At 42.9% G+C, this 12,202-nt stretch overlaps 1 protein-coding gene and 1 long non-coding RNA gene across 3 annotated transcripts in view; one reads left to right on the top strand and one right to left on the bottom strand.

Moving 5' to 3' along the window:
- Positions 1-4,915, bottom strand: part of LOC307185904 — a 33,180-nt gene extending 28,265 nt beyond the window's left edge. Inside the window, exons 1-3 of the long non-coding RNA XR_013828203.1 lie at positions 4,675-4,915; positions 2,503-2,645; positions 1,466-1,641 (exon numbers count right to left, since the gene is read on the bottom strand). This is a non-coding gene — a long non-coding RNA (uncharacterized lncRNA). The remainder of the gene's footprint in view (positions 1-1,465; positions 1,642-2,502; positions 2,646-4,674) is intronic.
- A 681-nt stretch (positions 4,916-5,596) lies between these two features.
- Positions 5,597-12,202, top strand: part of HHIP (hedgehog interacting protein) — an 88,480-nt gene continuing 81,874 nt past the window's right edge. For both annotated transcript variants that reach the window (XM_079920339.1, XM_079920340.1), the window contains exons 1-2: positions 5,597-5,889; positions 11,629-11,821. In XM_079920339.1, the coding sequence (XP_079776465.1) occupies positions 5,611-5,889; positions 11,629-11,821 (472 nt within the window). In that variant the 5' untranslated portion in view covers positions 5,597-5,610. The remainder of the gene's footprint in view (positions 5,890-11,628; positions 11,822-12,202) is intronic.

Raw genomic sequence — 12,202 nt, 5'->3', positions numbered from 1 at the left:
GCTCCATGAAAGAAATTTTGCTCTCTGATGTGTCCCCAGCACCCAGAACAGGATCTGGCACCCAGCAAGTGTCAACTTCTGAAAGAAAGACTGAATAACTACAGAAAAACCCCTACAAGCAGCCCTACCACTGTCATCAGCGTACCTGAACTGTAACCAGTCTTTAGTTTTTTTGTTTTTTTTTTTTTGCGGTACGCGGGCCTCTCACTGTTGTGGCCTCTCCTGTTGCGGAGCACAGGCTCCGGACGCGCAGGCTCATTGGCCATGGCTCACGGGCCCAGCCGCTCCGCGGCATGTGGGATCTTCCTGGACCGGGGCACGAACCCGTGTTCCCTGCATCAGCAGGCGGACTCTCAACCACTGCGCCACCAGGGAAGCCCCCAGTCTTTAGTTTTTAAAGGATGTGTATTTATTCTTTAACTTTATTGGCTGCCCTTCCTTGGTGGACTCACACTTCGGTAACAATGTCTCCTGAAATTCCTTGGTGAGACTGCACTTTAAGTGCGTCTTCTCTTCTGTTTAACAATTAAAATTTTTTATAATGCAAATGTTTCCTCTATTTAAAACCTTTAAAAAGTATTCAAACAGGATTGGACAGTCAGCAGCATTTATCGAGAGGTCGGCGCTATACCATGCGACTGAATGAGACTGTCGAGATTGTGCTGGAGTGACCAAGGAAATGCAATTCCTGCCCACATGGAGTTCACAACTGCATGGATATTCAGCTCCCACGGATGAAGAAAAAACCTCAATTCCCGTTAACAATGCACAAATGAAAACAAAGAAAATAAGTGATTAGGTGAGAATCAATGGCTGAAATGCCATTCGAACTAAAATCCCTAGAAGTTGAGTGAAAAGCCAGGATTTAAAGAAAGAGACAAAGATCAATGAGGATAAGGTACTTGCAAAAGGAAATGACAAATGCATGAATATAACTTCATTAATTTCCTAGAGTCTATAAACTACCCTATGAGTTTGGCCTGTAGCCTCTCCTTTCTTAGTTATCTGTGCTTCCTTAGTTATCTGTGCTTTCCCTTAAATGTATCATATTCTATTCTGAATTCAATTGTTTCTGTACTTTAATTTTTTAAATTGAAGTATAGTTGATTTACAGTGTTGTGTTAGGTTTGGGTGTACAGCAAAGTGATTCAGTTATACATGAATATATATGTGTATATATATATTCTTTTTCATATTATTTTCCATTAGAGGTTATTACAAGATATTGAATATAGCTCCCTGTGCTATATAGTAGGTTCTTGTTGTTTATCTATTTCATATATAGTAGTATCTGTTAATCCCAAATTCCTAATTTATCCCTCCCCCCTTTTCCCCTCTGTAACCATAAATTTGTTTTCTATGTCTGTGAGTCTATTTCTGTTTTGTAAATAAGTTCATTTGTATTATTGTCTAGATTCCACATATAAGTGATATCGTATGATATTTATCTTTCTCTCTGACTTACTTCACTTAGTATGATCATCTCTAGGTCCATCCCTGTTGCTGCACATGGCATGATTTCATTCTTTTTTCTGTACTTTAAATGGCAGGGAGGAGTCACTTCATACACTCCTTCCAGCGCATCCTTGGGTCCCAGCTGAAATGTCATTTTCACAGACAGGCTTTTTCCAGTCACTTAATCTGAAATGGATGTGCCTTTGTTATTCTCCATCTTAGCATTTCTTTCATAGCCTTTACCGTAATTATTCAATCATAAGTTCACTTGTGACCTTACTAGATTGTCTTCCTTACTAGATTATTAGCTATCTAGAGGCAGGGTGTTTGTACTACTTTTCATTTCTGGGTACACATCGCTTAGCACAGTGGCTGGTGCTTAATGTTTGTTGAAATAGAATTAAATAGCACATATTTCTGTGAAGTCCAGAAATCCATATATAAAACCAATTTGAATATCCAAACTCGTTTTATTTTAAACATTTACCAAATTTAAGTTTTGCTAACTTCTGATACACAGACCATGTATATCTACATGACTGTTTATATATGCATATATACATATGTAATTCACATCTATGGAATACTTTGAGCTTTACCTATGAAATTAATTTCAATTTGGGTCAAATATTTCATCTTTTGCAAGAAACCTAATGTGTTCATGAAAATCTTGAATCCATGGAGGTAAGGAATAGAATCCCGGGTAGGACTGGGATATGGGAGCGGGGTGGTCAGACATGCCACGAGCCCATACAGGGTGCATTGGTGCAGATTAGAAAAAGGAGCCACATCATCTGGGCAGACACGGCCATGCACCAATAAACTCAGCTTGGTGAGTGGAGCAGGCCTTCAGCTCCCATTCCCTGACACAGCTGGATGCCTTGCCCTGGGTGCAACCGGCATGTAGGTGGCAGTCCTACAGGGACAGCTCAGTGATGGTGCAAGCAGAAGATGGTGTTCTGGCCACCCTTGTACAGCTCCATTCCTTGCTAGACTGATTTAATTTGTCTGGAGGAGGTTGGTTGGGTAGGGGTCTTTTCTTCTCACCACTTCTGATGATTTAGCTGAAGGAGATCTCCCCGATTGAAAAAGTCCATTTTTCAGGTTCAAGTGTGCAGATGGCCATGCAGCCTCCAAGTGGGCTTTCATGGTTTAATCTTAGGAAATAGCCCAGTGTTGATTCTTGATTCCTAAAAAGAAATATGCTGTCAATCTGGCTGTAGATGAGCTTTGCAATTTCCCTCTGCAAAAAACGAATTGGAAGTTAGTTCACTTGTATAACACTGCTTAGTGACTATTTGGAAATTCTATCAGTGACGCTGAAAATAAATGCAGCTAACTCATCAGTGACCCGATTTATGGACTGGCGTGATGAAGAGCAGATGGGATCAGTTCTAGCTCCCATGGATCAAGAAGGAACAAGTCTGTCTCATTTCAGTAATCGTTCATAAACTCTATATCTTTAACTTAGGGTCACAGTTCATAACATCTGCATAATTTTTTAAAACCAAAATTAATTTACCTTTAAATGTCCTTAGTCTTTAAGTATGAACCATAAGGAAGGCCTGTTCCAAAACTAAGATGAATTCATCACTTGGGGTGGGAGCTCATAGCACTGAAATAGAATTTTTAAAGGATTTTTTTTATTTTGGAAAAACAGTGTAAAACTGGTGTTTGGGAATAAAGCTTTAGATGGTGGAAAGCAACCTAGATTGGGCCCCTGGTTTTTAAACTACCTAATTAGATGAGATTGTACAAGTCATATAATCTCGATGGGATTCACTTATAGATTTGTTTATTAAATGAGAGTTTAAAGTTTTAAAGTCTTTCTAGCTCTATGATTTTCTTTATATTAAAAAGTCTTCAAAGCAGGAAGAATGTCAGATAAAGCAGTCTGTGGGATCAGAAGAAGCATTTGCGATCACAAGCATACAGAAGTCTTGTGTATACAACGGCCCCTGGGAGAAATGTTAAGTAAGTCATAGGGGCCCTACAATGAGCTCAGGTCTGGACTGAATATCTCAGCAGATTCTTCTCAGCTATTCTAATCTGTCACCTCTTTTGGGAAAAACCTAGCTCCACTAGCAAATCCAGGCCCAGGAAGAGAAAGGGGCAGAAGCCTTATCTAGCCACTGCGACCACTTTAACAATAAGTAGTTTAATCAGCTATCCACACCCACGGTCACCAACTTTTACATCCGCTTGGTGAAATCTGTGCCTGAAGAGCGAAGCAAATCCAAATATGGTGAATGTTCCTCCATTGCCAAAATGAGGAAACGGCCTTATCTCCTCTTCAGAACCCATCTACCAGAAAGTCAGCTCCCCTGTTAAATACTCAAGTGGGCAGAAAGCACATTTTGTGATGCAACCCCACAGAGACTCCTCTTGATGCCAACTTGCGGGGATCCAATCAATGCCAAGTCACCACTCTTGATAAGGCACAAATCACTTTAGAAACACCTTCTTTGCGCAGACTTTGTCTAGCGGGGGTGGGGGTAGCTATTTAACTTATTTAGGTTCCCGGGATACGTAGCGCATCCCGCTCATCGACGCCTGCAAACCTACTAATAATTCTTCGTCCAGAGCTGATGTCTCTGTGTTTACACCCCTGCGGAAATCTCCCCAGGATTTTTTTTTCCATTTAAAATGAATGCTGATTCCATGGCCAGCTTCTTCTCCGTTCCTCCACCTGGGGCAGGGGAACCTGCGTTCCTGCGTTCCCGGGGAGGCACCAGCGGGGCCCGGCTAAGTTCCAGGGCACAGGTGGGGCCCTCGAACGGGGCGTCCGGGGACAGCCCGCCCAGGACCCAGGCGAGAGCAACCCTTCCAGGAGGCCCCGACACCCCACCTCACGCACACGCGCTTGTGCCACTCCAAGAGCGCGCAGGACTTAGGCAAGGATGGCTACATCTTCTCGGCACAGTCTTCAAACCACCTCCACATACTCAGCGGCTTGCAGCATCTGGGCTGTTGCCCCCGTCTCTCAATCAGACCCCCAGGACGATTTTTAGCGGCTCGAGCTTCACTCTGGAAATCACCGGGGTCTGGGGGAGTCCAAGCGGGCCAGGGGAGGGAAAGGGGCCGGAGAGCTCCCTCCCGCCAACTCCAGCCCACTCGGCTCATCCTCCCTCCCGGGAGAGGCGCGGACAGGGACCGGGGCAGGGGAGGCCCTGGAAGGCTCCCCTCCCTTCTCGCCTCCCACAGCCCTCTCTTACTCACTTTCTCTCGGCGCCTCAGCGCGGCCGCCTCACGGCCGGGGTCGCACGGAGGGGCTGCGCGAGGAGCGAGGAGCGGGCGGGGAGCCACCGGGCCGCGTCCCAGTCCTAGGCGGGCCGGCCGGGGGGACCAGGGCCGTGCACGCCCCCACCCGGACGGCGCGGCCAAGCGGGCGCGCGGCGTCCCGCGCCCTCCAGGCTGGCTCCGAGGACTCCGCCGGGCCCTCCCCCTCCGCCCGCCGCCACGGCCCGCGGCCCCTCCCCACCGCACCCCGGAGGCCGCCGGAGCCGCCCCCTCCCCTCCCCCCAACCCGGGCGGGGGCGCGCGAGCAGCGGTGACGTCAAGGGGCGCGCGGTGGCAGCACCTCCCCGCGCGCTAGTTAAAAAGAAGAAGAAAAGAGGGAACGAAACATGAAAGGCTGTGTGAGAAGCTGCAGCCGCCGGCAGAGGAGACCTCAGCATCATCTAGAGCCCAGCGCTGGCCCTGCCTCCGCCTGCCCCGCCGCCGCCGCCGCCGCCGCCGTTTCTGTTCCTGCTACTACTGTCTCACCTAAACAACTCCCGTTACACGGACAAGTGAACCTCTGTGGCCGTCTTCTCCTCCTCTTCTACCTCCTCTTCCAACTCCTTCCCTCTTCCCACTCCTCAGCCGCAGCAGAAAGCCCCCCACCCAACTGACACTGGCACCACCGCAAACGGTGTCAACCGCACTTTATCTCGGTCCTCGGGCTCCCCTGAGGCATTGGGCCCATCGCCTCGTCTTTTATTTTTTGCAAAGTTGCATCGCTCTACATCTTCTCGCCCCCGCCACCTCTCTCTGCCTCTCGAGTGTCCTGCCGCCCCGCAGCCTCCTCCTGGAGCTGCGCCCTAGTGCCCCTGCTGGGCAGTGGCCTTCCCCCCCCATCCTCCCGCGCCCAGCCCCTGCCGCGCGGGGCAGGCGATGCTGAAGATGCTCTCTTTTAAGCTGCTGCTGTTAGCCGTGGCTCTGGGCTTCTTTGAAGGAGATGCTAAGTTTGGGGAAAGAAGCGAAGGGAGCGGAGCGAGGAGGAGAAGGTGCCTGAATGGGAACCCTCCGAAGCGCCTGAAAAGGAGAGATAGGCGGATGATGTCCCAGCTGGAGCTGCTGAGTGGGGGAGAGATGCTGTGCGGTGGCTTCTACCCTCGGCTGTCCTGCTGCCTGCGGAGTGACAGCCCCGGGCTGGGGCGCCTGGATAGCAAGGTAGGCACGCACCCGCCTCGCAGCTGCGAGGTTGGCATACTGGCTGGGTGGGGTGCCTTGTGGCTCCGGCAGTGCTGGTGACGGGAAGAGGGGCGAAACTTCTCTGGGGAGTTCTTTTCGATAACTTTTCTAAAGCGCTAGCGTGATTCGTTTGTGTGTTCCTCTGGGGTGCGCAGATACCTCTCCCGCCCCCAAGAGTCTCCGGTCGGGATGCTGTGCAAAACTGCCTGTCTCAGAAAAGAGAAGCTTCTGTGGTACCCGCATTCTGGGCTGGGTAAATACTTTATAAGAATCGCGATTAACAGTGTGTTTTGGATCGAATCGGGCATTGGTTGCGGTAAAACTGTAAATGAAGGTGGCTGTGGTTTCTGGTTTATTTTTCTAGGGTAAAAAGATTTGTGCAGCTTCTCCACGTGCTCGGTTAGAGAGAGGATTGAATCGTAAAGGATGTTGAAGCACGGTTGGTTTATGATCCCCAGCCCCGTCAGAGGGGGGGTGTCTTGCATTACAATAGTTAAATAGCGAAAAGGAACTCCTGGTACTCCAGTTTAGAACCCCAAAATTGGCGAAAGATTTTGCTGGGGCATGTTTATCACGTAAAACCGAGGCGATTCTCCTCCTGTCACGTTTTGTAACATTATAAATTCGGGTTTTCAGTGGTAGTTAGTTGTCTAGGAAGATCTTCTCCAGAAACTTGTTTTAGGGGTAATGGCATTTACATTTTCCCGATGTTAATAAGTTTAAACAAATATGAAAATAGTGTTGGTTGGGTGTGAAGACATGCTTATATTTGAGTTTGCAACCTTTTTCTTGCCCTGGGTTGCAGTAATGTGTGTTCTCTACTGCATTCCAAGGAAAGACTCCGGGGATCAGTCATTAACAATCCCTGCGCATGAAATAAACAATCAGGTGTCTTTGCCCCCCACCCTTCCCCCATTTTAGGTTTAATTAAGAATTCCTCTGTTACAACACTGCAGTTGTCAAGGTCTGAGAGACTCTTGGAAAACTTCTGCTTCAGTCTTGCTGGCCCAGGCATTAAAAAAAAAAAAAAAAAAAAAAACCCAGGCTGAATCTAATTTTTATGCTCAGTTCACGGTAGATTTCACTCTATTCTCATGTAAACAGCTCCTACGAATCAACATATGTGTCTGGGTGGTATCTCTCACTTTGTTTTGTAACAAAAAGCCATATTGCATCATTTAATTTGCTCAAGTCATGCAAATAGGAAAAAATCAATAGGACAAAAAGGGGTCGACTTATCCTCTTCCCCACTAAACTGCTGCCCACACACAGAGTCCTGTTGCTTATGGCAAAAGAATAACAACAACACCATTGTGTTTGTTAGTTGGTTCACTAATGGGTGAAACTAGAGAACATCATTCTCTTTCAGTCCCCAGCTCTGTCCAAATGTTCATGCCTTTTGAGGGAGCATTTGTCCAACTCCCTCTATTCCCAGCTGAGTGAGAACTGTCTTGCTGCAGGTTTTCAGCTGTAACTCTCTCTTTATTCTTACCACATGCAGCAGTAGTCTGAGATTCAGGGAACAGATATTCCCGCATTTTGTTCCAAACAATGTCATTAAGCTCCTGTGTTGTAATTGAATTAAAGTACAAAATCGCTACATTCACATCAGCTCCAGGGTTTTTACCAGGAGCAGGACAGAACCAGGAAATTGAGAGAAAGGATTCGAAATATTTGGCATTAAGCCTCCCCGTGTGCAATATACGCTATGAATGTACCAATGATCCGCAGACCCCTGCAATACTGAACTCTTCCAGGTACAGGAGGAGTGAAAACTTTTTCTTAACTAAATGTGGGGAGCTGGGTGGGGGGGGGGGGCGCTGAGACTGAGGGGAGTTATAACCCTTAAGAGAAATTATATAAATTTTTTTAAAGAAATCATTCTTTAGGAATCATTCTGCCACGTTAGCTATCCACATTCCTTTCCATTTTATGTGCTTCCAATCTCCAACAAACCCCTACTCATTTGGAAAATGTGTCTGAATTAAATTTGGTACACTAGACTTTGCTGGTTCCATTACGAGTGGTTTATAAACCAACAATACTCAAATTGTTCCAATCAGGGATTTGATATAGTTATGCATATGCATTCTTGACCCATGTTAGTTCTCAAGTTTTAATAGTTTTTAAAACATGTTATTTTATAATAAACTTCAGTGTTTCCCTTTTTTCCCCCTAAGCCTTCCTGGCTTATAATATATGTTAGGGTCTTATTTCATAATGTGTGTGCAGGAGAGATGATGGCTATTTGAAAGGGCCCTTTTTTTGTTCATGAAAAAAAAAAAATTTCCCCAGAAAGGTTTCTGCAACTTTTCAAGAAACTACAGGAGTAGCTTTTTCCTAAGTGAAGAAACTTCATAGACAGATAGATAGTAGCAAACTGAGTAGAATATTGATCATACTTAGCTGTGCGATTAAGTCCAGTTTCCAGGCTAACCCATTTTCTTTAATATGTAATGAACTATTGAATGTAATTGAGTTCAATTCTTTAGCTATGGTACTATTCTTCTAAGTTATTCTATATTTTCATTTCTTTGTATATTTTAATAGTTTTGTGTACTGTAACGAGATGGTTAACTACTGTTACAAATAAGTACTGCCAATATCTAGCAAGTTATATTGTCTTAGCAATATTTTTGCAGCTCCTAAATACAAGATGCTAAAAGGATCTAATTCCCATTAGCCAAATTGAATCTGCAACCAACTGAAATACCCCCATTTCTAAAACTTAACTTGTAGCCACAGAGGCATAGAAGCTCTCTCTACCTTGGGTGGTTTCACAGCCAAAGCTGTCAAGGAATGGGTGAAAAGTAATTGTTTTCAAGTGTGCCCTTTTACAATCATTTGTTTGCTCTGGCTCTTTCAGGGACAAAGGCTATTGTTGAACACATCCAACTAAACAAATAACTCATCCTGGGGTCCCTTTAACAGCTGCCTTAGTACAATGATCTATTTACATATTAGCCTAAAATTGAAACTGAACTCTTTAATGACATAATCCAGCACTACAGTCCAGAGACGCATGTGTTCTACCCAACAGCTGAACAACCTTGTAGGCATATGAGTTTTAGAAATAACTTTTTGTGTACCAAGTGATCTTAAGGCGTCATCTTAATATACTGTCCTGTATTTTCTCCTTTTGTCCCCTGATCGAACCCATGTGGGTGCCTTTTTATCCTCTCTCTTTAGTTACTTGATAAATAAAGAGAAATACAGAAGGTCTCTGTCACCCATTTTACTATTTGTTGATAAACTGTAGTTGTAGGCCACGCTTCACTGTGTATTCCAGGATTTATCTTACCTTCCTTGTATGGGTTTTACTTTCATGTGGCTGAAGATTAGAGGATGACCTGCCAGATGTTATAAATTAGTCAGCAACAGCCACAATCATTACTAGGCACACTGTAATAATGATTCGAAGTTTTACATGATTTCCAAAGTATATTTAGTTTAAACCGCTATAATTTGATGGCTTCGTAGATGGCTTTTAAAAATTGAAACAGGATATTAGCTTAAATTTCTTCTTAAGATTGATGACATTGTCAGACATAAAGTTAAGGACCTGTATAGACACAGACACTTAGGCAAAAAAGAAGAAAAAAATACCCAACCCACAGCAGCACTCATCTGTCTAAAACAGCGCTGCAGCTTGGGCTGAGTCAGTTTAATTGACTTCAGTAAGACTATTGGTTCATTGAAACCAAAGCCAGAATGATGGCTCTATCTATCTTCAAATAGGTATTTACACTGCAGACCTCACACAGAGCAAAATGTTACCATCCTGCTGGGTTGGAACAGCATGAAACTTTACAAAGAATAATATTATACTTGATTTCAGATAATTTATTGAATCCTATTTCTGCACTTTTGATGAGAGATCTTGTGGCCAGGACACATTCCAAAAATTGTAAAAGACAAAATTCTTGAGGCCCTAAAATCAAGCTCTTCCTGGATAGCAGCTGGGAGAGTATATGGGGATCGTTTTGTTTCAGCTATAAAAAAATCGAAGCATGCATGTTCTCCATAAAACCAAAGGTAATTACATTCCAGTTTTTCCGCCAGCAAAAGCGGTGGCTTCAGCATCCTGCAGTTGTTTTGTTCTTAGTGGACTGCCGTATGATAAACAAACAGAACCGAGTTGAACAGTATTAATATTGAATAGATCTGGTGAGGTCTGCCAGAGTATGGACAACAAAAGACATTTAAAACATTCTTGGAATGCAAATTCTAAGTGTCTGGTGTATGTTTCCCCTTAGAAAACTTTAACCATTTAAGCTATTGTCATTTAAATAAATTGGTAAAAATCAAAATGCAAACAGAATTGTGATTAATAATCACTTTTCTGAATATTGTAGATAGTTACGACTCATCATATTTATACACATTTTTTTTTTTCCAAAACAGGGTAGCTTCTATTGGACGTTTAAAATTTCAGCATGCCTTGTCTTCAACAATTTTTTTTAGTTGCTTTGCTCTTTCAGGTCCAAATTTTGTGATCACTTAGAATATCTTTATCCTAAAAAATAGAAGCCATGGGATTCACTCAATTTACTCAAATTAGAATCTCAACTTCAGAATGAAATATTTGCTTTGAGCAGTGATCTATAGAGTTTAAAATGTTAATTTCAGTTCATAGTTCTAAAGAAATAATTAAGTATAAACATAGTTATATAAACTGGGAAAACACAAAATTCAATCCCATGATGGTGTTTTTTTAATACCATATGGTGTTTTTTAATATGAAAAATCAATGCTTAATTTAGACAGCACTGCATTTCACGTCTCAAATATTGTGCTGATAGTCTGTATTTATATTTATTAGAGGACGTCCTGAAGTCAGTTTTTTAAAGTTAGTACTAGACACTGAAACCGATTTTATCTGCAAAGTACTAATCTCAATGAATCAATAACTCTCAAGTTAGTCTTATTGATATAAAAGACATAACAATGCTGTATAAACAAAGATAAAAGTATGCCCTTTTTCACTGAAACTCACTAAATACAATACAAAATCACTTTTATTAAACTCTTGTGTTTTTCGTGCATATGACATACCTGAGGAACTAGTTAGAACATTGTTCCTGGCTAAAATACAATGAATAATAAAAATTGGTCTTAAACCTGTTTGACACAGCTTCAGGTATTATTTTTATAGAACATGAAAGGGCGATATTTCCGCCCCCCCTTTAGAAAACTTTCCCTATGCAATCTGTGTATTGAAAATTAATTAAAATGAGAACAATGTAATTCAAGTAATATCTTTGAGAATGTCGTTAGGAATTTCAGGAGTGAAATAGATTTTTACCCAAGACACAAATAAGCCATGTCTTAAAAGTTGCTTTACGTACAGTGGGATAAAGGTATTTGGAGTTTTCAAGTTAAATTATCAGTCAGTGTATACTTTGAGGCAGAGTAAGAAAAAGGGTTAAAGAATCTATATATAATTGTCATTTAATTTTTCACACCTGAAGGACAGATAAACAGACTTGGATTTGCAAGAGTAAGAAGCATGTCTGTGCATCCCTACCCTTTGCCCTCCCATCCCAACCCAAGAGACTGCACTTGTGTCCTTATAAAGGCATACTGTATTGGGACTTGGTGATTCTTTGCAGACAACAGCTAAATGACACTTTTCTCTTTCCATGATGACCAAAAAACATAACTAAACCCAACTTCACGGAACTAAAAAGAAGTTTGTTTCTGATTTATGGCTTTCAGATGTTTTCTGTTACCAACAACACAGAATGCGGGAAGTTACTGGAGGAAATCAAATGTGCACTTTGCTCTCCACATTCTCAGAGCCTGTTCTACTCACCTGAGACAGAATCCTTGGAAAGAGACCTGGCACTTCCCCTGCTGTGCAAAGACTATTGCAAAGAATTCTTTTATACTTGCCGAGGCCATGTTCCAGGTAAAAAAAAAAGATACATTAAATCAACTACTGCAGAATAGCTTGCCAAGATACCTGTTCCTAAATGCTTGCTTAGGAAAGTGTAAAATTTATCTGCCTTTCACAGTATCTATTTTTACCTCATAATTCACTGTTCCAAACTTGGAACCTTTTATTGCTGCTCAAATTGCTGCTGTCATTTCAGCCTACAAACAATACATTGTTTTGTTGAAGTGTTTAACATTTCTCGTTAAATGGATAATACAGTTGGTAATCTTTATACAGCTGGATTATCAGCACAAATCTCTTGTTGGTGTCTTTAGTCATCAGTGTTGATATCAAGACTGCTTCCCCTTCTACACAGCTGATACATAAGTGCAGATTGTACATCGACTTTTAAGG

This window comes from Stenella coeruleoalba, assembly GCF_951394435.1.
Source record: "Stenella coeruleoalba genome assembly, chromosome: 4".
NCBI classification, from domain to species: Eukaryota; Metazoa; Chordata; class Mammalia; order Artiodactyla; family Delphinidae; genus Stenella; species Stenella coeruleoalba.
This window is presented reverse-complemented; position numbering and strand designations above follow the sequence as displayed.